The sequence below is a fragment of the Pristis pectinata genome, chromosome 6 (genome assembly GCF_009764475.1).
Source record: "Pristis pectinata isolate sPriPec2 chromosome 6, sPriPec2.1.pri, whole genome shotgun sequence".
Classification (NCBI taxonomy): domain Eukaryota; kingdom Metazoa; phylum Chordata; class Chondrichthyes; order Rhinopristiformes; family Pristidae; genus Pristis; species Pristis pectinata.
The window spans coordinates 34,042,384-34,066,648 of NC_067410.1; the positions used below are offsets into that span (position 1 = coordinate 34,042,384).

Below are 24,265 nucleotides of genomic sequence, written 5' to 3' on the forward strand. Positions count from 1 at the left end.
AGTATTGTGTGGGGTGATGTTGTGGAATGTATGCTCCATTACTGAATGCAGGTTTCCTGGCAGATCTATTGGTACATCATTGTACATACTTACCAGAGTTTTGTATCCTGGCTTACTGTGGTTTTCACCAGCATCCTCTAAGGATGAGTATGTTTTTGATACCCAACTGCTGAGGATGGCTATGTTCTTGGACCCTGCTCCTCTCTTAGCTTTAGTCCTGGCTATGTGCAGCAATCTTGTAAATGCATTAATATGAGGAGAAACAGGCACACGTTGTGATACCTATTGCCCATCTTTGGTGGCTAATCAACTTAACTAGTATAGTCTCTGAAAGTCCTTGGACAACTATTTTGCAAGTGAGCTCTTGAGACTGTTAAATAAAGAATCCTCATCCCCTGAGAATTTACTTAACGTTAACTTATAAAAGGTAATGCTGAAGATCTTTTCCCACTAACCTCACACCTCATCAGTAGCGTGGAACTTGAGCAGTGCATCTTATTCACCCATCCTGTTAAGCAGCGTCACAACTTATACCATTGAATTCTTTTACACACAAACAGCACTTGAAAAGGGCAGTTAATCGCCGCTCAGTTAAATAATACAGCTCCCTCTGCTGTTCACCTCCTCTTCCATCTCCTTCACCTCCACAACTGTCCTTCCTCATTACTCCCTCCTGTTTGGCTTCCACCCCTGCACATTTCTTTCCATGAGGTCAAGTTGTCTCTGTGACCACGAACGCTTCAGCGCTTGATTACATGTTGGCAGTACTTATTCTGTGCCAAGCCTGGGGAGATTTTTAAAGACTGAGAATAGAGCCTTTGTGGACACCTATAGTCATGCTCTGGATTCCTCTGCTCTCTCATTGTCTTTAATGACGTTATGCATCTTCAAAGAACAAATTCTTACATAGCTAAGATTCGAATTTGGGTCTCAGCCTGAGAAATTCAGCTAAACTGTGTGCTTGGAATAGAGCCATTGTGGGCAAAAGTACACTTGAAAGAATTACAATATGATAGTCCTGATAATTGGAGAACAAAACCTTGTTGATTTGAAGTGTTTCAGGCAGCATCCATAGGTCAGGTGGTCACCTGCTTTTAGTTCATATTGCGGATTGAAATCCTTGTTGAACGTTACAACAGAAGATTATTTGGTGCATTATCTAAAGAATAAATAGTCTTTCTTCATCTACTAAACTATTTGCATAGCACCGTGAAGACTGCATTTACCAGCTCACAAAGCCAAACAAAGAATAAAAGTTTTTTAGAAGTGGAACTGAACTTTGAATGAACTGATGATGTTAATTAGCCTTTTTGTTTGTCAGCAGTTAACCTTTCAGTTCCTTTAGTACAATTTGTTTGCTCTGTCCTTCTGTGCTTTGGTTTCAACTTTAGAATGTTCTGCTAAGCATTGCTCAAATGTGGGGACCTTGTGCTCAGGACCAAGCAGCACCCTGAGAAATGGTCAACATCTGGAATAAAAATGCTGTCTCCTCCCCCAAACTGATCTCGGAGAATATCCAGAGTTTTCCATTGCTTCTCCTTTCAGAATTTAAGCATTTGTATTTTTTTTGCTGCTTCGTGCAGAGTGGTTATTCACAAAAAGTGTAAGCTTTCAGTTTCAGACTTCTGCGCCCTATGGGTCTGCAGGAGTATCCTGTGAAGTTAGCAAGGTAATTAATTAAGTATACCATGCACAGGGAGAACAGATACACAGGAATGGAGTGCTTGACCTGGCTCAAGCCTCGCGTTCCCCTCCTGCATGATCCCTGCAGCTGTACTTTTGTGGCCCCTTGGATCTAATTCAACTCTGGGCTTCCCTGCTGCAGTTGTCTCATGAACTGAAGCAGACCACAAGCAGCAACTAATCCTCAGGTAGCTTGTGCTGTTAAGGCCATCTGACTGTTTCTAAATATCTCTGATTATCAAAGATATTTGACATAGATTTAAATAATTTTAAGAGTCACAGGCTATTTAAAGGTACATTTAAATTATGTAAATTAATGAACACTATTAATGACCAAAATAAAACATTCAATATTCGTTTAGCTTTAATATGCAGTTTGTTAATCCCTTTCAAATAATTTTGTAAACTGAAGGTCAGATACAGAATGTATCCTGTTGCTCAGCTTGGGACATTTATACCCTGCATCTGGACTTGGGGCTGACTCCAGCAGCAGAATTGGAAGTCAGCTGCACAGCATCTGACTTTCAGCTTGTTCTGTATATCTACACTGCAATGCGCAGGGGGAAGTGTCATGAATGTGTTGATCCGTAAAGTGCACCTCGCCAGTGGTTCTCTTCCAAGTTGTCAGAAAAAATATGTTCCAGCGCTCTGTCTTTTGGTTTCTAGAATGTTATTTCTCTGAATTAAAATAAAAGAATTCTGCACTGTAGTTTTTCCTCACATTTTCATTTTTTTCCATATATGACGTAGGAGGAGATCATTTGGCCCATCAAGTACGTGCTGACTCTCTGAGCAATCTCATCAGTCTCACTTCCCCACATATTTCTCTGTAATCTGTTCTCTTTTCCTTGTGTGACAGTCAACTCCCCCAATTCTCCTGCCACCTGTCTGTACTGGAGACAATTTACAGTTGCCAATTAACCTATGTGTATGCCTTTGGGGTGTGGGAGTTCACCCACAAAATAATAGGGTGAACTTGCAAACTCCACACAGTCCCTTGGGTTGCTAGCATTGTGATTCACCATTTTGGATATGGAATCTCATTGTATAGAAATTTAAAACAACTTGAATGAAAGCTCTTCGAAAATTCTGAGGAACAGGAATAATCTGCACCTGGAAAAGCAGGGATTAATCAAAGGTAGCTTGGTTTAGTTGGGAAGATCTTGTTTGACCAATTTGATTGAATTTTTTGAAGAGGTAACAAAACATATTGATGAGAGCAATGTAGTTGATGTTGTCTGCATTGACTTCAGTAAGATCTGTGACAAGTTCCCACATGGAAAACTAGTCAAAAGGTTAGAGGTCATGGGATCCAGGGCAAGTTGGCAAATTGGATTCACAATTGGCTTGATAATAATGGGTGATTGGATTGGAAGCCTGTGAGCATTGGTGTAAACAAGGGCCTGTGCAGGGAGCCTTGCCGTTTATTATGTACATTAATGATTTAGATATGAATGTTGGAGGTTTGAATAATAATTCTGCAGATGACACAAAAATCAGTAGTGTTGACAGTGAGGAGGATGGTCGTAGGCTGCAGGATGATATTGACCTGTTGGTAAAATGGGTACAGCAATGGCAGATGGAATTTAATCCTGATAAGTGCGAGGTGATGCACTTTGGGAGGACTAATAAAGGTCGGACATACACAATGAATGGTAGGGTCTTTGTGAGTATTGAGGAACAGAGGACTTTGGTTTACAAAGTCTTAAGATCCCTGAAGGTGGCTACAGTGATCCAATCCTGACCTCTGGTGCTGTCTGTGTGGGATTTGCACGTTCTCCACATTACAGTTTGGCTTTCATCCATTTGCTCTAGTTTCCTTCCACAGCCCATAGACATGCAGATTGATTAGTTAATTGGACACTGTAAATTGCTGCCAGTGTGTAGGTGAGTTGTAGAATCTTGGGGGGAGCTGATGGGAAAATGGGCAGAATATAGTGGGATTATATAGTGTAAATAGATGCTTGATGGCTGACACAAACTCATTGGGCCGAATGCCCTGTCTCTGTGCTGTATAACTCTGATAAGAATGCTACATTTGGGCAGCATGTTAAAAAGGTTGGATGGAGTTCAAGAATCTCCATAAATTTGCAGAATGTAGGTTGTTTTTGCATAGCATATCTAGCCTTTGTCCAACTCTTACAAGCTCTCACTATGTCATATGCTTGAATTAAGGTCAGATATTGACCTACTTCTCCATTTTAATCGAACATCAGTTTTCAGCTGCAAACTATTATTTTGAATACCTTTCAAACCAACCCATCTTGATGTAGAGATTCTCACAAAAACTCAACAAAACATTTTAAATTTAACAACAGAAAATGTATGTTGTAAATGTCATTTTCAGGAAGATATGAACATCCTGCTTGCAGTAAACAAGCATCAAAATATCTGCAGTTTTAATTCTACATAAGAGCTGGGGATACAAAGGGAAATCATTTTGATCTTTTGATTTTCTGATCACAGACAATCTGATCTTTATTTAAACAAAACAAGCAATTGAAGACTGATTTTTATGTAAATATTGTATTACTAAAACCTCAGTGGTTTTTATCCTTCGTAGGACTTTAAGTACTTTGATTATGAACCAAGCAGTTTCACCATTCCTTCTGAGAAGATTTTGCCTTGTCCTGCCTGCTGATCTTTAATGGATCCTAATCAAGCCCTGCCTCCAAAGTTAAAATTTTTATCCTTGTTTTCAAATCCCTCTTTGATTTCGCTCCTCCCAATCTCTGTAATACCTGCCATCCCCTTAAACTAAAGTGTCTAAGCTTTTCTCAGTGAGCTCAAAACTGGACTTAATCACCCCAATGTTGGAGCCAAAGCGCTAACTGCTGGAATTTCCTCCCCGAACATCTTAACCCCTTTTGCCTCCTCTGAGATACTCCATTCTTTTGGACATAAGCTTAAATATCTTTTTAAGTGGCTTAATTTTACTTTATTTGATAATGCTCCTGTGAAATGCATCAGATATTTTGCCACAGCAGTCGGCTGAACATCTCCTTCTGTGCCAAAATATTTCTGTGATCAAAAGCACTGTGCAAAGATTGCTGACCTGGAAGTTCCAGTACATCTGCAAGTTTTGGCCTTTCATCCACTGCACAAAATACAGGTGTGACTAAGGCCGTGATCAGACATGGCACATTTCTGCGTTTGAAAGTGTGTTCTCTGGCTCTACTCTCCTGGGGTCAACTGTGGGAAGTTGGGCGCAGACCTAATGAAAGGTGATAAGAACAAGAAATGCTCAAAACACACATCAGGCTGACATTTTCTGTTTTTATTTCAGATTTCCAGCATTTTTTATTGTCATTCAGTGAAGGGCAACACTGGGGGCCTATACTGCAGTTAGATGCTTGAGGGAAGAGAGATTATGATCGGAGACGGGAAGGAAGATACTGGTCATTGTTGTGTAGGAGAGGTGGTGAAGGGAGAGAAGATGATGGGGATTGGGAAGAAGATGCCATTCTTTTTCTCTGTCTGTGGGTGTATGGAGGAATGGGTCAAGGGGAGTGAGCGAGTGGAGTCCTGGAATCAGGAGGAACAGCGGGAATGAGAGGCCAGGAGTCACCTTGTTGGGGGGGGGGGGAGCTTGTTGATCGCAGGGCATCACGTCGGGGCATGGAAAGACCTTGTGGAAATCAGAGGAGTAGAACTGTTTGTTGTGGGGGTGGGGGGGGCGGGGTGGATGAACAATTTTAATGTGGATAGGATATGGTAAATTATAGGAAAATAGATTGGCATTGCCAGGGTAAGACTATATTTGCCTAGCAGTACTGTGGGAGACGCTATCAGGCCAATGTGGTCCACGTTTCCCTGACATACTCTAAAATGAGTGTTGTACAAACAATAATCACATTGCATGTGGCTTTGGTGCAGAAACTGTGCCCAGATCACAAGCAGGACTCACAGTAGGAAGTGCTTGGTGGAATTTTCTTGGTGTTGGAAAATAAGCGATTGTCCTTTACTCGTGCAATACAGATGTTCAATTACATAATGCTAAATAATAATGTTACAGGTAATTGTGAGCTTGAAGAAGAACTTAATTCAGGAATCTATTTTGCTTAAAGCCATGTAAATGGAAGATTATCTGAACCATAAGTCATGAATATCAACATGTCAAAGTAAAAGTAAAGTTGTGAGATTGGCAAATGAAAAGTTAGCATGGAAGCAGGACTCCTTGGAATATTAGAGTAGTATAGCATTTATATATTGTTGGACTGCAGGGTATTAATGTCCAGTCTTTATAAGTAGTAAAGAAAACAAATAATAGCGAAGGATAGATGCTTAAAGTATTTACCAGTGAATCATGAAGCTTCATGTTACAGTGTGACTGGAAATCTTTATGTGAATGTAGAAGGTATGATTAGTAAATTTGCAGATGACACAAAAATTGTTGGTGTTGTGAAGGTTGTCTAAGAATAAAGCAGGATATAGATCAGATGGAAAGTTAGGCAGAGCATTGGCAGATGGAAGTTAATTCCAACAAGTGTGAGACGATGCATTTTGTAAAGTCAAATAGGGGTAGAATGTATATTGTAAATGATAAGGTGCTCAGCAATGTTGATGAACAGATGGTCAGCAGTTCACTAAAAGTGGCAACACAGATAGATAGGGTGGTGAAGAAGGCACATGGCATGCTTGCCTTCATACATCGGGACATAGAATATAAATGTTGGGACATAATGCTGCAACTTAACAATATACTGGTTAGACAGTACTTTTGTGTGCAGTTCTGGCCGCCACATTATTGGAAGGATGTGGTTGGGCTGTTAAGAGTGCAGAAGAGATTCACCAGGATGTTGCCTGGATTGGGGGACTTTATAGGGAGAGAATGGATAGGCTGGGTTTGTTTTCCCTGGAGTAAAGGAGGTTGAGGGGTGACCTGATAGAGGTATATAAAATCATAAAAGGCATAGAGAGGGTAGATGGTCAAAATATTTTTCCCTTGGTAGGGGTATCAAAAACGAGAGGGCATAGGTTTAACATGGGAGGAATAAGTTTTAGCGAGGATTTGATGGGAAGGATTTTTTTTACACAGAATGATTGATACCTGGAACTTGCTGCTAGAGAAGGTGGTGTAATTGGATACAGTCACCACATGCAAACAACAGGAGCATCAACTTGAACTGCATCAGAGATGTCTAGTTGAACAGTGGCAGAGAAGAAGTGTGTTGGTGTGATTTTGGTTGGTTGGAGAAGCAGAGAGTGTTTGAAAATGAAGAACGTTGGAAGTGAAACACAACCTCTGTTTTTGTAGAGGTTGGACGTGAGAGAGTAACCAGCTCTCCATGCTCAGCCAAATTCTATCAGCCTGAAGCACTTTTCAGATGAACATGGTTTTGTCCATCAAAAGATTTTATGCATTACCTATCATTAGGTAAAGCCAAAGCACACTTCGGTTAAAGGTGCGAATTATTCAGTCTGAATATAGAAAATACCATTTCATATTTAATAATTACTGTTGACTGAGTCTTTAGAAAGCTTACAATATTACTTAGGCCTTAATTTAGGACATATTATGGATAATGTATTATCAAAAAAACATTAAAGATTGTTTCTGAGAATCATGATTGCTAGCAAAGCATAATCTTTGAAACTGGATTATTTGTGCAAGTCATCAATTGCTTATCTATAAGTTATTATAAAAGTGACATGGTACTGACGTTAGTTTTGCTTCGGTAATAAAAATGTGATGTCTGTTTCCTGTGGAGGGCATTGGCCCAGCTTGAAGGGGATAACTTCCAAATTATTTGTAATAAAGTTTTCTGTAGCAAACACTAATGATTTTCCCTTATCTGGTTTGGACTCTTGGGCTGCAGCTTTTCATGTGGACTTGTAACAAAAACTGGACCTACTGTTTTCAATTCAGTCTTTTTAGCCATTTCTGGGCATTAAAAACTTTCTTGTATAGATTTAAAAAGAAATTTCTATTGATATTTTATATTTTCAAGCATTTATTTTCCATTGTTAGTTGATATATGTGATATTTTAAAATCTCAGCTTAGTTATAATGTTCTTGTAGCTCAAAGAAAGTGAAAAATCACAACTGTTCCGTCTTGCGCACTTATATTGCACTCAGGAAAATATTGCCCCCTTGTGTTTAAGATGTTATTCTGGAAGAATTTTCACATTCCCCAGAATAGCGAGGCACATGCCAAATCAACAGCTTTCTAGATGTTGGCATTGATTTTGAAGTCATTCATTATACATTTACTGCATTGAAGTTTCAGGAGCAACTTCTTGTTTTGAAGTTCAGTAATTTTTATCATTGAAGGTTACAATAAGGGCCAAATGGATGATCAGTACAAGTGAACAAAAGACCTGTGTCAGTGTTTCAGCACTTGTTCTTGCCATGCAAACAAATTCACAAAACTTCTTTACCAAACTGCAACTAGTGGCCTTGTTCATGACCATCAATATTATTGATCAACGTATTGATTTAGTCGTGGTCTTACTTATGGCCTCTATTTCCTTTCATTTTTCCAAATAGCTGTGATACAAGTTTTTTTTTTGCTCTGTTGCAAACCCAAAGAAATATAAATGTTGCTGTAAAACCACATGTAATTGATGCAATGAAGTTTTATGCCAACTGGTCAGATGATCAGTGGTTTGAGACACATAGATGCCTGTCATCGATTATTGCACATCTGATTTATCTGTGATTTTTTTTCTCTCTTTTGCTGGTTCAGGGAAAATTTTTAAGATGGATTAGTAAGGAAAAACAAGGCATTTTTTTTTAGAGAGAGAAAGAAAACAGATGTTTATGTAGTTCTACAATTTAATCCATTATATTGAGTTTTGGATCCTTCCATCCACTGGTGACAGACAGCCTCTAATGGAAGGAAAAATTGGAGAAAAAGGGCCAAGCAAAATAAAAGGAGAAATGAGAGTTACAGTGCTATTTGCCAATCTATTTGTACATTTCCCATAACATTTGGATCCTTTCACAACTTACTCCATCACAGAGCTTTCTTTCTGTAAGTGTCTTCTTTGTTGGCCTTGTTCACTTTTCTAGTTATAGTGTTAGGACTGGAACGAAGAAATGAATTAGCCTTGGAGCAATTATTAGTCAAAAAATCATGGCTGCCCCATGAAAGAATCCATTTTATGCACAAAAGCAGTGACGTCAAAGCTATGTAAAACGGCTAATGGCAAATAATTTTTAATTTAAACGGCTAACTACCATAGCATCTTGAAAGCTGCTTCTGTGTGCTGTTGATACCATTATATGCATAACTAATTAAACAAGACATTTTTCTTAAGACCAACAAGTTCTGATGCTATTTTATCTAGGCCACTGGTAGATCATTTTGGATCATAGTCGACAGATATCAATCGAGTGAAGTATTTAAGGTAGCATTTCCAAAACCTCCTGGTTAATTTGCTTCAAAGCACAGTAAATGTTTTATTGCACCTGAGATGTTGGAACTTAATCATTATCAGGTAGGTCTTACTGTAATGTACTATATTTAACCTGCATTTGGTAATTTATTCAGTTCTATATTGAAGCATATCTTTTTTCAATTGCACAGTATCAGTTATTCTCGTGTTGATTATCTCATGAAAGTACTTATTAAACTGTGCGTGTTGTGAATATTCTATCATTCCTAAAGTAATGAATATGACATCCAAAAGTTCTAAATAGATTTTGGGGATCTACTGAAAGAACTGCATTCTAATGCTAAAATTTGCAGTTAGATGCAAGTGAAAAGGGAATTGATTGAATTATAGTATAAAATATTTTTTATATTTAATATGCCGGAATTGGCTTCGAGATTTTATATGTCTTTGTAGTTTCAAGTATTTTCATTATTACTATGGAACAGGAATAGTAAATACATACTTTAAGCTGTACTTGCAGTTCATTCATGGCAAATTCGGTGAAAGTGTGATGCTTTAAAATCTTACAAGTGAACACTTTTAAGCTTCTTATGACGGGCTATTTGGTCTTGGATTTTTGTTGCTGTTTTCAATGTTTCCTCTTGCCTCATTTGTTCAAAGGAAATTTTCAGCTCCTCCAACAGTAAGAATTCACTGCGATGCCAGGATTTTTGTTAGACTGTGTGCAACACTAGGCTTTAATAATAGATGAGAACAGAAGACTAATGCTTTTTTCTTTTATTTTGTTCTGCATATAGGTGCAAACTCACCTTGAAAATCCAACCAAATATCACATTCAGCAGGCCCAGAGGCAGCAGGTTAAGCAGTATCTATCAACCACTTTGGGCAATAAATTGACAAACCAGGCCTTAAGCATGCCCTGTTCCAACCAACCAAGTGATCATGTCATGCCACCAGGGAATGGAAGCAGTGCACCCAACAGCCCAATGGCCATGCTAAACATAAGCTCAAATTGTGAGAAAGAGGTAATACTAATTTTTCTCTTTGTATGGTTACTATTGACCTGGAAGTAACTAATTACAGAAAGTATGATCAACTTAAAATAATGGTTTATTTAGTTCAACTTTTCAAATACTTTCTGCTTTTCTGAATTTTGTTCTTTCTCATTATGTGATAAAATTAATTGTTAATTTTATGTCAATTAATAGAATTTTGTCTCTGAACTCCATGAATGAGAGCACTGAATATTTAAAATCAAATTGGTTTATTTATGGAGGCAGAAAATGGAGAGGATTCTTAATGAAGCAGCATATTTCAAAGTATTACAAAAATAAAATCCTATCAATCTTTTGCTGACAAAACAGAATCATGAACTTAATTAAGAACAAAGTTATCTCTTGGATCAAATGTGGTAACAATCATTGAATCTGCAGTCGGATCGTAGTCATTTTTAAATATGTTTATCAACCTCCAGATCAGATCTAATAGAGTTACATTTGATAAGTTTAATGTTTTGTCAGTCACTCTATTAGAAATGACACAGGCTGCCTTTAAAGCCTGGTATTACAGTGTACAATACAAGTAACATTAGTTAAAAATCTATCCTGGAGAAATGAAGGAGTATTATATAATTGCTCTTCATATCCTTCTCGTGATTTACTGTTTTTGACCATTTCATTCTAAGTACTTAAGTGTGTGGTTTGCTCAGCTGATGTGCCTACCCTTACATTTTCAAATTTAATGTGCAGACCCATTAAGAGTTACCTTGCATTCACATTGGAGGAAAATTTAAAAGTTCCACAATTTAAAACTGAGTATGCAGATTGTCATATGGTTTTCTTTCTATTGGAAATAAAATAAAACTTTAGTAAGGACACAATAAAAATCTAGTCGCAGATTGCATATTAATCTAGTTTGCCCCCATCACCCGCCGCAAAGCCTGCTGAATGGTGTATGGTACTTAGTCTCTTTTACAGCAGTGAATTGCTGATGATAATAATCCTAATGCAATCTTCTAAATTGTAACATTTGGAGTAACATTCGAAAATGTAAATTATTGTCATCTTATGGAACGAGCACCATATGTTTAGTAACGTTAGTGAAAATTGAGTGAAAATTGACAGTGGAAACAGGCAGATTGCAGAAATACAAAATCCCTTCTGCAATGTAAATTCACAAAATAAGATACTGAAAATAAAATGTCACCATTGGTGGGTTTGCAGATAAGGATTTTTTTTGTAGTCCTCTGGGTGCTTCCATATATTCCAGCTTTAAATAACTGGCTCTGATGTGCTTACCAGAACAGCAATGATTTGGTGCCAAATATGAAATACTTTTGTTCTTAAACCAGATTTGTGTAATACTCTGTCTGAAAAGAGCATGTAATGTAAAAACACTATTGTCAGGCATTTACTTGTAATATAGTTGAAGCTACAACTGACCTTGTCAAAATTCAAAAGTGCCCTCACAGATTAGTCGTCAAACCAAAGTACATAGTTTAAAACAGCAATAAAAATCTTGTTTAAACTGATGACGATTAAAACAAGAATAAATATATGATAAATGGATCTGAGGATCCTTTTATTTATTTTGTCACTCTGTATGGTTCTGCACAGAAAGAGATGCCTTTATTGTCTGAAGTTCTCTAAATAATATTTTAATATTTTCTAATATGTATTAAATATAAAGACTTAATTCACAAAGCACCTTTCATAATCTCAAGACTGCAAAGTTTTTCGCAGCTAATGAAATACTTTTAGAGTTACCTGTGCAAAGTAGCAACCTGACACTAAGCGATGTATTCAGAACATTACCTAAAAATTAAATTGCATAATTCTTTTCAATGATGTGCAACTAAAAATTGATTTTCCTCTTCTGGAGTAAAATGAGCTAATAACCATTTCTGGAACTACCCGTGTCACTGCAGAAATTTGACCAGGCACTTGCAGCCATGAGTCACTCTTGCATCCCCAAAAAGGGTGCAGGAGAGGACATCTCTCTCCATGCAGCTTTCCTTTTCGAGCATTACATGGAGAAAGATGACCCATGTGGCTTTAGGAGCACCCACTCAGTCCAGAATCACCACTACTTCTTCCCAGGCAGTGCCAAACTAGAATGCCTGCCAGGATTTCAGTTAAGTACCTTGCATCCTTCATGCCCAACCTTTCCTGCTTTCTCCCTCCTTTGTTTTATTTATTTTTTCACATCTGGGTGTTGCTGGCATTTATTACCCATCCCAAATTACCCTCTGAGTAAATGACTTGCTAGGTCATTTCAAAGAGCATTTAAGAGTCAACCACATGGGATGGGTCTGGAGTCACACATGGTCCAGACTGGGTAAGGATGGCAGATTTCCTTCCCATAAGGACATTTATGATAATTCAATAGTTGTCGTAGTCATTATTACTGAGACTAGAAGTTGCATTTTTCTAGTTTCTGGAATATCAGCTGCACTTAAATTCTGCAGCTGCTTTGGTGGGATTTGAACTATGATCTCTGCATTATTAGTCCAGGCCTCTGGTTCATTTGTTTGGTAACTTAGCCATTGTTCCTGAGTCCCAGGATCCAACCAACCCAATCTCCTTCCCTCCACATTTCAAACAGCTGGTCCCAATTCATCTTAACCCCACCTCCTCAGAGCCACACCTCTACCCCAGCACCACAATCTAACTTGCCAGGGTCCAGTGAACCCCTCTTTTTGCCTGTGGTGTTTGTCCTCTGACTGACGTACAATGGGGCACATTTTGGTGCTGAAAATTTGCAGTGCCTGGCCACTTAGTGCTCAGACACAACTAGAATTTGGCAAATCTGGTTTAAAGTGATGTTATGCGAAGGAAGAATATTGTTGGGATAGTGCAAATGATACCCTTGCTCTTCTTGAAAATATTGCTATGAAATCTTTTAGTACTCCTTCAACTTAGCTGTTTGCGCTGGAGTCTCTGGAGTAGGGCTTCAATGAACGGAATTTGAACACAGCAGCGAGAGCATTGCTCACTGATCCATGGCTGATATAGTGCTGTTAATCAGTGCAACGGTAAAGCACACCCAATGTTTTTTTTTAAGTAATTTATAGATTATAAAATGATTTTATTGGGGGGAGAAAAAGCATTTTAAATACCATCCAGGCTGTCACATGTTGACAAATTTATGTAAATAAGTGAAAATGCATTTTTTAAAAATCGGCACAAGGTCATATGTTAATTGTATTGATAAAAAAGTTTGCATATTCTTGGCAAAATACTAAGATTGTATTATTGCATCTGAAGAAAAAAAGCATAATTTTAAGGACATCCTTGAAGGTTTATAAATTTAACAAGAACTCCTAATGGTGACAAGGTCATGTTGAAAGTGTGACCAATTTTGTGGAAAGGATTAAGGTTGTGGTAAGGGAGGGTGCAGCTTTTACCACTACGTTTTGTTTTGAACTATTGTGAATGGTTTATTTATATTTGACATTTAAGTTCAAAATCCAGTGATAGTTTGTGGTAGTGCGGCTGCTTTTGGGTGAATTATAGTTGAAAGAAAGAGCATAACCTAGCAGAAGCTCCCAACCAAATTCGCTCTACTCATCACATCCTGTTTGTGCCAAATATAGACAAATTTTGCGTCTCAATGTTTTTCCCTTTAAATACCAAATGCCAAATATCTAAAGCTTTCCTCAAATTAGGCGATATGGTAACTGTCTGAAGTGTCATCTCAGAAAGTAATGTATTCAATGTCCTCAACTGGACATCTGTTATGAGAATAATTTTAAGCATGACTTCCTCTGTCTGAGGCTTCTAAAGGTTTATCTCTACCTTGTGTTGAACTTCATTGTAGGAATACCTAGGTTTCTTTTAAAATCTAACTTCATGGACAAGCTGCACACGCTCATTAGCAATATTTTTTGCAGAGGAAGTAATACTATTCATTTTCTTTTACAGGTCTGGTTGCCGGAAATGAAAATGGTAATAATTATACTATACATTAATGTTTCACTGAAAATCTGCTGAATTTATTATATTGTACCAATAGTTAAAATTAGTAAACGTTTCATGTTTGCCATTTCAAGTTGTATGTGAAAGCTATGAAGATTTCCACAGGGCCAACATTTCCCACAGGGTCCAGTGGAAGCCATGTGTATGTGCAGGCCAGTAAAAGCAGAATTCTTGTTCGTCCCCTCATCATCATTTTATTTCTGTTGGCATTGAATGGTTTTACTTTGTCTGTCATTTACAACTGCTCACCAGAAATAAGACCTAAAATCCATATTTAAAAAAAAGTCTTCTTAGAAGTAGAGAAAGATCGGGTGTTAACGGCACCAAATATCTTGATTTGTTTTTGTCTAGGTGGTGGCCACATGATTCCACACTGCAAGAACAGAAGTGTACTCCTTCTTTGTGTAGTTTCATGTTGCTGTGCAATCAAATAGGAAGAAACTGCAGTTACAACTCAAGCTGAATCACGTTTCAGTCTAAACCCTGTCTGTGCAGTCATATTTTGCTTTGTCACAGTAATCTGGCCCAGCCAGGTCTAGTGATTTCTTATGTGGGTAACCCTACATACCACTTGTGACATAGTAGAGCACATTATTGCTGTGTGTGTCTCAAACCTGTATTCTAGCAACCAGGAATTTTCAAAAAAATCATAAAAACATCCACAGTACATTTTGCTTTGCTAATATTACTGAGGGAAAACTCAGGAGAAACACTTTTTTAGACTCAGAATGATTTTAGTTTGATAATATATTGTGGGTGGGCACCACACAAAAAGCTGGAGGAACTCAGTGAGTCGGGCAGCATCTATAGAAGGAAATAGACAGTCAATGTTTCGGGATGAAGGGTCTCGACCCGAATTGTTGACAGTCCATTTCCCTCCATTGATGCTGCCTGACCCGCTGAGTTCCTTCGGCTTTTTGTGTGTTGTTCCAGATTCCAGCATCTGCAGTTTGTATCTCCATTGTGGATCGGTGCTGAATACAGCATCCGTGACTCCTGTCCAATAATGCCATCTGGAAGTCTGATCCATTTTGAAGAACACACCTCACTTCAAAATGAAAGACAAGCTATCAGCTCAATTTGTCTGTTGAATGGTTCGATATATAAAGTGTTGTAAGTTTGCCAATCTGTTATATTATCTTAAAAGTGTAAAGAATGGCAAGGTCAGAACTTGCATTGATCATTGTGGCAAGTCTAAGGCTCTGTATATTTTTCTGTATAATGACACAAGGCATCCTTTTCTATTTATTTATTTACTAATTATTTATTTTCAGGATGGGGTTATCACTGCAAGGCCAGCATTTATGGCCAGTCCCTAATTGTCCTTGAGAAGGTCAATGAGCCACCTTCTTGAACCACTGCAGTCCTGCTGGGGAGGGTGTTCCAGCATCGAAAACCAGCAATGATGAAGGAATGGTGAACATTCCCAAGACCAGATAGTGTGCGAATTGGCGGGCAACCTAAAGGTGGTTGTATCCCGTACATCTGTTGTCCTTGTCCTTCTCTGTGGAGTAGTCACAGGGGTTTGGGAGATGGTGTCAGAGTAACCTAGGCAAGCAGCTGCAGTACAATTTGTTGATTGTACACATGTTGGCTACTGTGCACTGACGGTGGATGGAATGATTGTTCAGGGTGATGAATGTGGTGTCAGTCAAGCAGGCTGCGATGTTCTGGATGGTGTCAAGCTGCTTGAGCATTGTTGGAGCTTCAGTCATCCAGGCAAATAAAGAATATTGCAGGTGGCTACAATTTACTCCTTGAAGAAAGTGGAAAGGCTATAGGTTGTTCAGAGATGAGTCACTTATTGCAGTATACCCAGTCTCTGACTTGCTTTAGAAGCCAACATCTTCCTTCCACAAGTCCTGATTGCGGGGTCATGACCCAAGTCATTGACTATCCCTCTGCCTCCACAGATGCTGCCTGACTTGCTGAGTTTCTCTAGCAGTTTGTTTTTGGGTTCAGATTCTAGCATTGGAAGTCTCTTGTGTCTCCAGTTTCCATCAACTTGCAGGTGATTGAGAAAAAAACTGATTGGCAGTAATTAGCCAGACTGGGATTGTCCAGCACAGACCTGGGCAATTTTCCACTTTATTGGATAAATACCAGCATCGTAAATGTTGTGGGCCAGCTTAGGGATTGTGGAGCACAGGCTTCCAGTACTGCAGCCAGGATGTTGTCTTGTGTCTTGCCTGTACTGTATCCAGTGCTCTCAGCCATTTCTTGACCACATGGAATAAATCAAAGTTGCTGAGGAATGACTTCTGTGATGCTGGGGACCACAGGAAGGCGGCTAGATGGATGATCCACCTGGCACTTATGATTGTGAATGCTTCAGCCTTGTCGTTAGCATTTCACATACTGGGCCTAGCCATCACTGAGTGTGAGGTGCTCCTTTTGTTAGCTGTTTAGTTATCCACCAACCTTCACCACTAGATGTGCCAGAAGTTCAGGGCTGTGATTTGATCCATTGGTTGATGATAATTTAGCTTTGTCTATTGCAGTATTGTTTTTTTTGTTGTTTAGCCCACAGATGATCCTTTGTTATGGTTTGACCAGATTAGCATCTCATTTAGGTAGATCACAGACTTTATCGCATCAGGAGATCTTCCCTCCACAGCTTCCAACCTGATAATACCCCAAACCCGGACTGCCACTTGTATCTCTTACCAAAGATCCACAAACACCAGATTTTCTGGGTAGACCAATTGTTCCTGCCTGCTGTTTTCCCACCAAATGTCTCTTCATACCTCAACTCTATCCTCTCTCCCCTTGTCCAGTTCCCTTCCACCTCCATCTGGGACACCACTCATGCCGTCCACAGTTTTGACAGCTGGCCTCAACTCACTCTCATCCACCTGGCAGAACTTCTTCTTACCTGAAACAACTTCTCTTTTAATTACTCCCACTTTCCACGAATTAAAGGTGTGCCCATGGACACTCGCATGGGCTCCAGCCGAGCTGTCTTTTCATTGGCTACATGGAACAGTGTTTGTTTCAAATCTTCTCTAGCACCCCTCCACTAAGTAGATGGCAATGCCTTAACCATTTGTGTGTTGTAAGGCCACTAGGACTCCTTCCATCCTTATCAAGAGGTGTGCTAACCTTCTCTCCTTTCATACAAAAATCTTCTCTAGCAACCCCCCCCCCCCCCCGACTCTTTCTCCATTACATTGATGACTGCATTGGTGCTGTTTCCTGTACTCATGCAGAACTCCTCAAATGTATCATCTTTGCTACGAAATTGCAGCCTGCTCTCAAATTCACTTGGACCATTTATTATACTGACTCCCTTTTCTGGATCTCTCTGTCTCCAGCTCAGGAGACAAACTATCCACCAATATCTACGATAAACTCACTGATTCCCACAGCTACCTCAATTACACCTCCTCTCACCCTGTCTCCTGTAAGGACACCATCCCTTTCTCTCAATTTCTCCATCTCCATTGCATCTGTTCTCAAGATGAGGCTTTCTATTTCAGCAGTTCTGAAATGTCCTCCTTTTTCGGGAAACATGGCTTTCCCTCTACCGTAGTTGATGGGGCCTCGCTCACATTTCCTCCATTTCCTGGACATCTGCTCTCACCCTCCCTCCAGACGGAACAGAGATGGAGTTCCTTTGGTCTTCATTTTGCACCCGGCTAGCCTCTGTGTCCAGCGTATCAAACTTCACCATTTCAGCCAGCTGCAATGGGATCGCACCAGTCACATCGTCCCCTCTCCCGCCCTTTCTGTTTTCCGCAGGGACCATTCTCTCTGTGTCGTTTTGGCCTGCTCATCCCTCCCCACCCACCGCTTCCCGTTCCCTGGCGCTTTCCCCTGCAGCCGTAGGTGCAACACTTGTCCATACAGCTCCTCCCTCACCACCATCCAGGGACCTAAACAGCTCTGCCAGATGAGGACAGATTCATGTGCACCTCCTCCAACCTTTTTTATTGCACTCTGCGCTCTCAGTGTAGCCTCGTCTACATCGGTGAGACCAAGGTAGCCTAGGCAACTGTTCTGTGGAGCACCTGCACTCTGTCTGCAATGTCCATCTTGAGCTTCTGGTTGCAAGTAATTTCAACTCCCCTCCCCATTCCCATATCAACCTGTCTGTCCTCGGCCTTCACTGCCACAGTGAGGTCAAACCCGAAGTAGAAGAACAACATCTCGTATTCGACTTGGGTAGCCTCCCATCCTGGGGTATGAACATCAAGTCTTCCAGTTTGAGGTAACCCGCATCCCCAGTGCTGGTTTCCCACTCCTATCAGTCCACCTAGGTTGTCTGTCTCTTTGTTAGTCTTTGCCACACCTCCTCCCACCGCCCACTCCCCCCCCCCCGCCCCCCGGTACCTAGATTCATTACCCTCCCCTATCTGGTTCCATCTGTCCATCACCCACACACACACATCCACCTGTGTTTCTTCTCCCTTGGTCTAGCCTTCCTATCCTCTCCCGATCTGAGTCTATCTGCCCATCATCCCTTCCTTATGTGTTTCCTCTTATTACTGGCTATCTTCATTTTACATTCTCATTCCTGATGTAGGCTCTTGACCTGAAACATAACCATCCCTTAGCCTCCACAGAAGCTGCTTGACCTGCTGAGTTCCTCTAGCAGTTTGCTTTTGCACTTAGGTAGGCCTGTTGATAGTCCATCTTCATATTAAACTGGGATTCATAGCAATTGTATTCTGAGAAGTATACTAGGTTACAAATTTTGTGGGGTACATTTCTGCTGCTTCCAATGGTCCATGGGAACTCCATTGTGAACTGCCAGATCTGGTTCCTTGTCTATACCATTTAGCATAATTGTAATGCCACAGGATGGAGAGTGACCTTGACGTGAAGATGGGACTTTGTCTTCACAAAAACTGTGTGTGGTCATTTCTACCAATGTTCTTATGGGCAGAAGCATCTGCCAGGGGTACCTAGGTGAGGGTGAATTCACTCCCTACCTACAGGAGATCCAGTCTCGCAGCTACGTCCTTCTAGACTCAGGCAGCTTGGTCAGCGGTGGCGTTATCAATCCAATCTTGCTGATGGATGTTCTGTGCCCTTGTTATTTTCAATGCTTTTTTTCAAGTGTTTTTCAACATGGAGGAGCACTGCTTCATCAACTGTGGGAGGATGGTAGGTGGTATCAAGAGATTTCTTTGCTGTGTTTAAATTGGTGCCACAGACTTCATGGTCTAGGGTCGACATTGAGACCTCCCAGGCCCAGTCCATCACCTGCACATTTCCGTACCCTCCCCCCTCTCGTGGATCTGTCCTGCCAGTGGGATTGGACCTACTCCTGGATTGTGATATAGGAGTCTGGCATGTTGTCTGTCTCTGAACTGTGGTTATGTCAGGATGACAATGTTAGGCTGTTGCTTGACTGAGAGGATAGCTTTCTCAGTTTAGACACCAGTCCCTGGATGCTTATGAGGAATACTTTGCAGGATTGACTGAGCTGCAAGGCAAACTCTTTGGTGCTTGGGTTGATGATGGGTGGTCCATCCCAATGTATCCTTTTTACTATTTTAAAATAGTGGTTGTGGTACAACGGAGCAATTTGCTTGATCATTTCAGAGGTCAGGTAAGAATCGAAAGTCTGCATCATAGCAGAGACTGGAAAGGATGGCAGATTCTCTCTCGGTAGGGCATAAGTGGAACAGAAGGGTTTTCTTTACAACAGTGTGTAAGTTTTTTGACATCATCACTAAGATTAGTTTTTCTTAACTTCCTTATTATTAACCCGGTGGGGGTTGAACTTACCTCTCTGATTTTAGTCCAGGACTTACCTAATGTGCCACCATATCATCAATCTGATGCCCCACACTGAGCGATAGAAGAGAGGGGATGTAGGGGGGTGCGGGGGCGGGGGGGAGCTGCTCATGACCAGATCAGGGCCAGAACAGCACAAAGGGAGTGCACAGCAGGTAGCTGCTGTTGAGGGCTTCTGCCTGCTGCCTATATGCTGACTTCCAGTGCTTCAAAGTAAAATGATTATCCTTGTCTTTAAATCCATCTGTGATCTCGCTCTTCCCCATCTTTGTAATTTTCTGCAGTTTCTGTCAAGCACTACTACCTTGACATCATTTTTTTCCTACTTTAAGACTTAAAATGTACTTTGCAAAAATATTTGGATGTACCCCTGAATCTTTCCTTTTGGTATAGTATCAATTTTCTGTACTTATCTGTGAAGATTTTTGAGATGCAATGCCAGTTTTTATATGTAATAAAGGCCTACCTTTGGGATTGACCTGTTTTCATGTAGAACCCCTCTGTTCTTTAGCTGTAATATTTCTAGCTTGGCAATAAAAAGGTGGGATCAGTCTTTCAACTTAGGGACATGAATTTCAGAACATTCCAGATTGAAGGAATCACTTTTCCCTGACTTCTGCAACTGATGGAATGAAAATTGGACAAGCTTTATTAAGGCAGCTAATGCACTGATGACAACAACAGTATGCATTTATATAATATCTGGAGCTAATCAGAAATAATATCTGGAGGCACTTCACAAGGGCATTATCAAAACAAATTGATGTTGTGGCACATATGGATATTAGCACAGATTGCAAAAAGACTTCAGTGGAGTTGGGTGATGGTATGGGCTTGGAAATAGACATTTTTACATGGTGTGGAAGTAACACATGATCAAAATAACACTGATGTTGTGAATGGTTTTGGCTCAGTCTGAGGCTATTGATCTTGAGAGACAGAGTTGGTACCTGGGGAAACAGAGTTTTGTGGTGGGGTGGAAAGCATTGGACTGAAATGAGCTGGATTCTGCTCACTCTCCATAGTTCTTAGGGCAGATGTGGAGTGCTGCATGTACTGATGGTAGCTCTGGGAGTAGGGCATCAAGTCATACCATGGCCTCAATGGTGTCTGGATCTCAACCAGTGTTCAACAAAGGCCCATTCTCTGAATTTCCTGATGGCTTGTAATAGGAGGCAAGACTGAGGGGTGGAGCCTTATCTCCTGTCAAAACTGAGAGGCACTTTTAGTGGTGTTTTAATGTCTCTGTCTTCAGAGATGTTTAAAAAATCTACATAAGTTGCTGTTGATACAAAATAAACAATGTTTTTTCTCTTTCAAACTAAGTTAAAATAAAATGGATCCATCCTATGATGGTGGTGTCAAATCTGAAGAAGACAGCTGTACTTGAGGAGAGTTAACAGTTAAAACTAGTGGCCATTAAGGAGCCAAAAAAAAATCTGGTCAGCAATTTTGTGAGATTAGGGTTGAGGGAGGAGAAGACGGGTATGATAGACAACTTGAACTTGGGAACGAAGATAAAGGAGAAACTAGAGAAAGACATGAATTCAGAGCTAGAGCAGCAGAATACAACAAAGTAGTCAAGGATCATCTTTGTATTCCAGAACATTCTTGTGATAGTTATAAGTTCTGACAGATGATAGGAGTGCTCAATAGATCTGGCAGTAAGTGGCTAAACCAGTTGTCTGCATTTTCATTCATGTCAGTGTCAGTTGAAGGACTGAAGGATTTTACCATAATAACATAAGAAATAGAAGCAGAAGGAGGCCATTTGTATCTTTGTACCTACTCCACCAATGGGATCATGACTGTTCTTACATCTCAGTGCCAGTCTTCTGCACTAATCCCATATCCCTCGGCTTCCTTAATGTTTAAAAATCTATCCATCTCTGTCTTAAATATAATCAGAGACTTGCTCTCTGGCTGAAGAGATTTGCTCATAGTACTGATTGGCCCTTGAGACTGACTACTGGTTCAAGACACAACAATTTACCCTGACAAGCCCCTTAATTTGAACATTTCAATGAGATCACTTATCATCCTTCCAAACCCAAGAGGGTGCAGGCTTGCTTAATCTCACCTCTTATGACAAAGCCACCATCTCAGGACTCAAATCTGGTGAACCTTCACTGCATTTCATCTATTGTAGATACATCCTTCCTTGGGAAGGGAGACTAAACCACAGTATTCCAGATTTATTCTCATCAGGATTCTATATAATTGGATCAAGATGTCCCTACTCTTGTCGACATACCATTTGTATTCCTGATAGCCTGGTGAATGTGCACATTAACTTCAAGTCACCCATGTCTCTCTGAACACAGGCGCCTTTCAATCTTTCACCATTTCGAAAGTATTCTACTTTTCTATTTTTTCTACCTAAGTGGATTCTATCTGCCGTGTCCTTGCCCCTTCACTTCACCTGTCTATATTCTCCTGAAGCCTCTACATCTTTCTCGCAGCCCACATGATCACTTAGCTTTGAATCACCAACAAACTTGGAGATATTACACTTGATCCCTTCATTATAAATTGTTGATAGATTGTGAACAGCTGGGGCCCAAGCCCAATCTCTGTAACATCAAAATAGTCATAGCCTCCTAACATGAAAGTGACCATTTTATATCTACTAGTTACAAAAAACAATTGGAAATGCAACCCAAACGCAAAAACCTGCCAATGCTAGAAATATAAAACAGAAAATGTTAGAAATACTCAGTAATGTTCAGAGGTAGCACAATGCCTCAGCTGGCGGAATCGCCATCTTACAACGCCAGAGACCCAGGTTCAATCCTGAGCTTTGATGTTGTCTCTGTTGAATTTGCATGTTCTTCCTGTGACCAAGTGGGTTCCACTGGGTGTTCCAGTTTCCTTCAACATCCCAAAGGCGTGCAGATTGGCAGGTTAATTGGCCACTGTAAATTGACCCGAGTGTATATTGTGAGTGGTAGAATTTGTGGAAAGTTGATAAGAATGTGGGGAGAATAACAAATGGGAGTAGTGTAGGATTAGTGTAAATGGGTGGTTAATAGTGAGCAGAAGGGTCTGTTTCCATGCTGTATCTTTCTATGACTTTAGTTCAGGCAGCATCGATGCAGAGAGAAACGGGTTTAGTGTTTCAGGTCGATGGCCTTTCATCAGAATTGGGAAAAGTAAAAAATACAAATGGTTTTAAGTTTCCGAAAAGGGAAAGGGGTGCAGATGGTGTTGGTGCCTCTTGAGAGAAGGTGATGAAGGCTTGTTGATCATAGCTGAGCTGTCTAGAGGAAGTATAAATATAGGGAGATAAATGAGAGCAGAGGTGAGGAAAAACTAATATTAGAATTATTAGATGCAGAATCCAGCAGCTGGTGAACATCTGAAATAATAGAAAACGCTGGAGATATTTAGCTAGTCAGGTAGCATCTTTGGTGAGAGAAAAGTTGAGTTAATATTACAGGTTGATGATTTAACATCAGAACTGGCCACTTCTGACGCATACTGGAAATGCTGGCCAACTATAGTTATTGAATTAAATATCCAGTTCTGAGCATTGCAACGTATCCAGAAGAAAGATGAGGTGTTTTCCCTTGAGCTTGCATTGGGCTTCATTGGAATAGTTTAAGAGGCCAAAGACAGAGTGGGATGGAAAATTAAAGTGACAGGTACTGGAAGCTGAGGGTCACCCTTGCAGGTTGAATGGAGATGTTCTGCAAAAGAGTCACCCAATTTGTATTTGGTTTCTCCAATGCAGAGGAGACCAAATTGTGCACAACTAAGGTGATGCACTAAATTGGAATAAGTGCAAGTGAAATGCTGCCTCACCTACAAGGTATATTGGGGTCTCTGGACAGTGGGAAGGGAAGCTTTAAAAGGGCAGGTGCTGCATGTGAAGGTGAGTAGCTGTCAGTAGAGATAGAAGAATGAACCAGGGAGTCATGAAGTGGGCATGGAAAGGAAGAGGAGAGGAGGATATATCCAATGGTGTCATAATGTTGAAGGTGGCAGTAATCATAGAGGGCAATCTGTTGAATGTGTAGCTGAGTGGAGTGGAACATGAGAACAAGGGGAATCCTACTCTTTTTCTGGGTAGGAGGAGAGAGGGTAAGAGCTGAAGTATGGGAAATGGAGTGGATACAATTGATAGCCCCATCTATTATGGCAGAGGAGAATCCACAGTTAAGGAAAAATGGAGACATGTCAGAAGCACTGGTGTGGATTGCATTATCAGAACAGATACAACGATGCTGAAGAAATAGAACGGAAGCAGGATGGGAGAAGGTGCAATAATGTGAGATCAGAAATGGCCGTGTTTATGATTGCTACAATGGGAGTGGCAAGGTCTCATGCAACAACACAAGGTACAGCCCTGATACAGGAGTATGATTTTGGGGGGGGGGGGGGGGGTGGGCAGGTGGTATTGGTTGTTACATGGAGGGAGCTGGACAGGAGGGAAAGAACTCAGATGAGTGAAGACATGATGAATAGCATGAAGAGGTTGAAATTACTGAGGATGAGAATTCACTTGGAACAAAGGAAAA

General features: G+C 40.4%; 1 protein-coding gene and 1 non-coding gene across 7 annotated transcripts in view; one reads left to right on the forward strand and one right to left on the reverse strand.

Annotated features, from left to right (window-relative positions):
• Window positions 1-24,265, forward strand: part of mitfa (melanocyte inducing transcription factor a) — a 211,086-nt gene that overhangs the window by 163,349 nt on the left and 23,472 nt on the right. For all 6 annotated transcript variants that reach the window (XM_052017550.1, XM_052017552.1, XM_052017553.1 and 3 more), the window contains exons 3-4: window positions 9,822-10,049; window positions 13,947-13,970. In XM_052017550.1, coding sequence (XP_051873510.1) covers window positions 9,822-10,049; window positions 13,947-13,970 — 252 coding nt within the window. The remainder of the gene's footprint in view (window positions 1-9,821; window positions 10,050-13,946; window positions 13,971-24,265) is intronic.
• Window positions 16,998-17,124, reverse strand: LOC127572167 (U6atac minor spliceosomal RNA). Its single transcript, XR_007956596.1, has one exon. It is a non-coding gene; the product is annotated as a U6atac minor spliceosomal RNA (small nuclear RNA).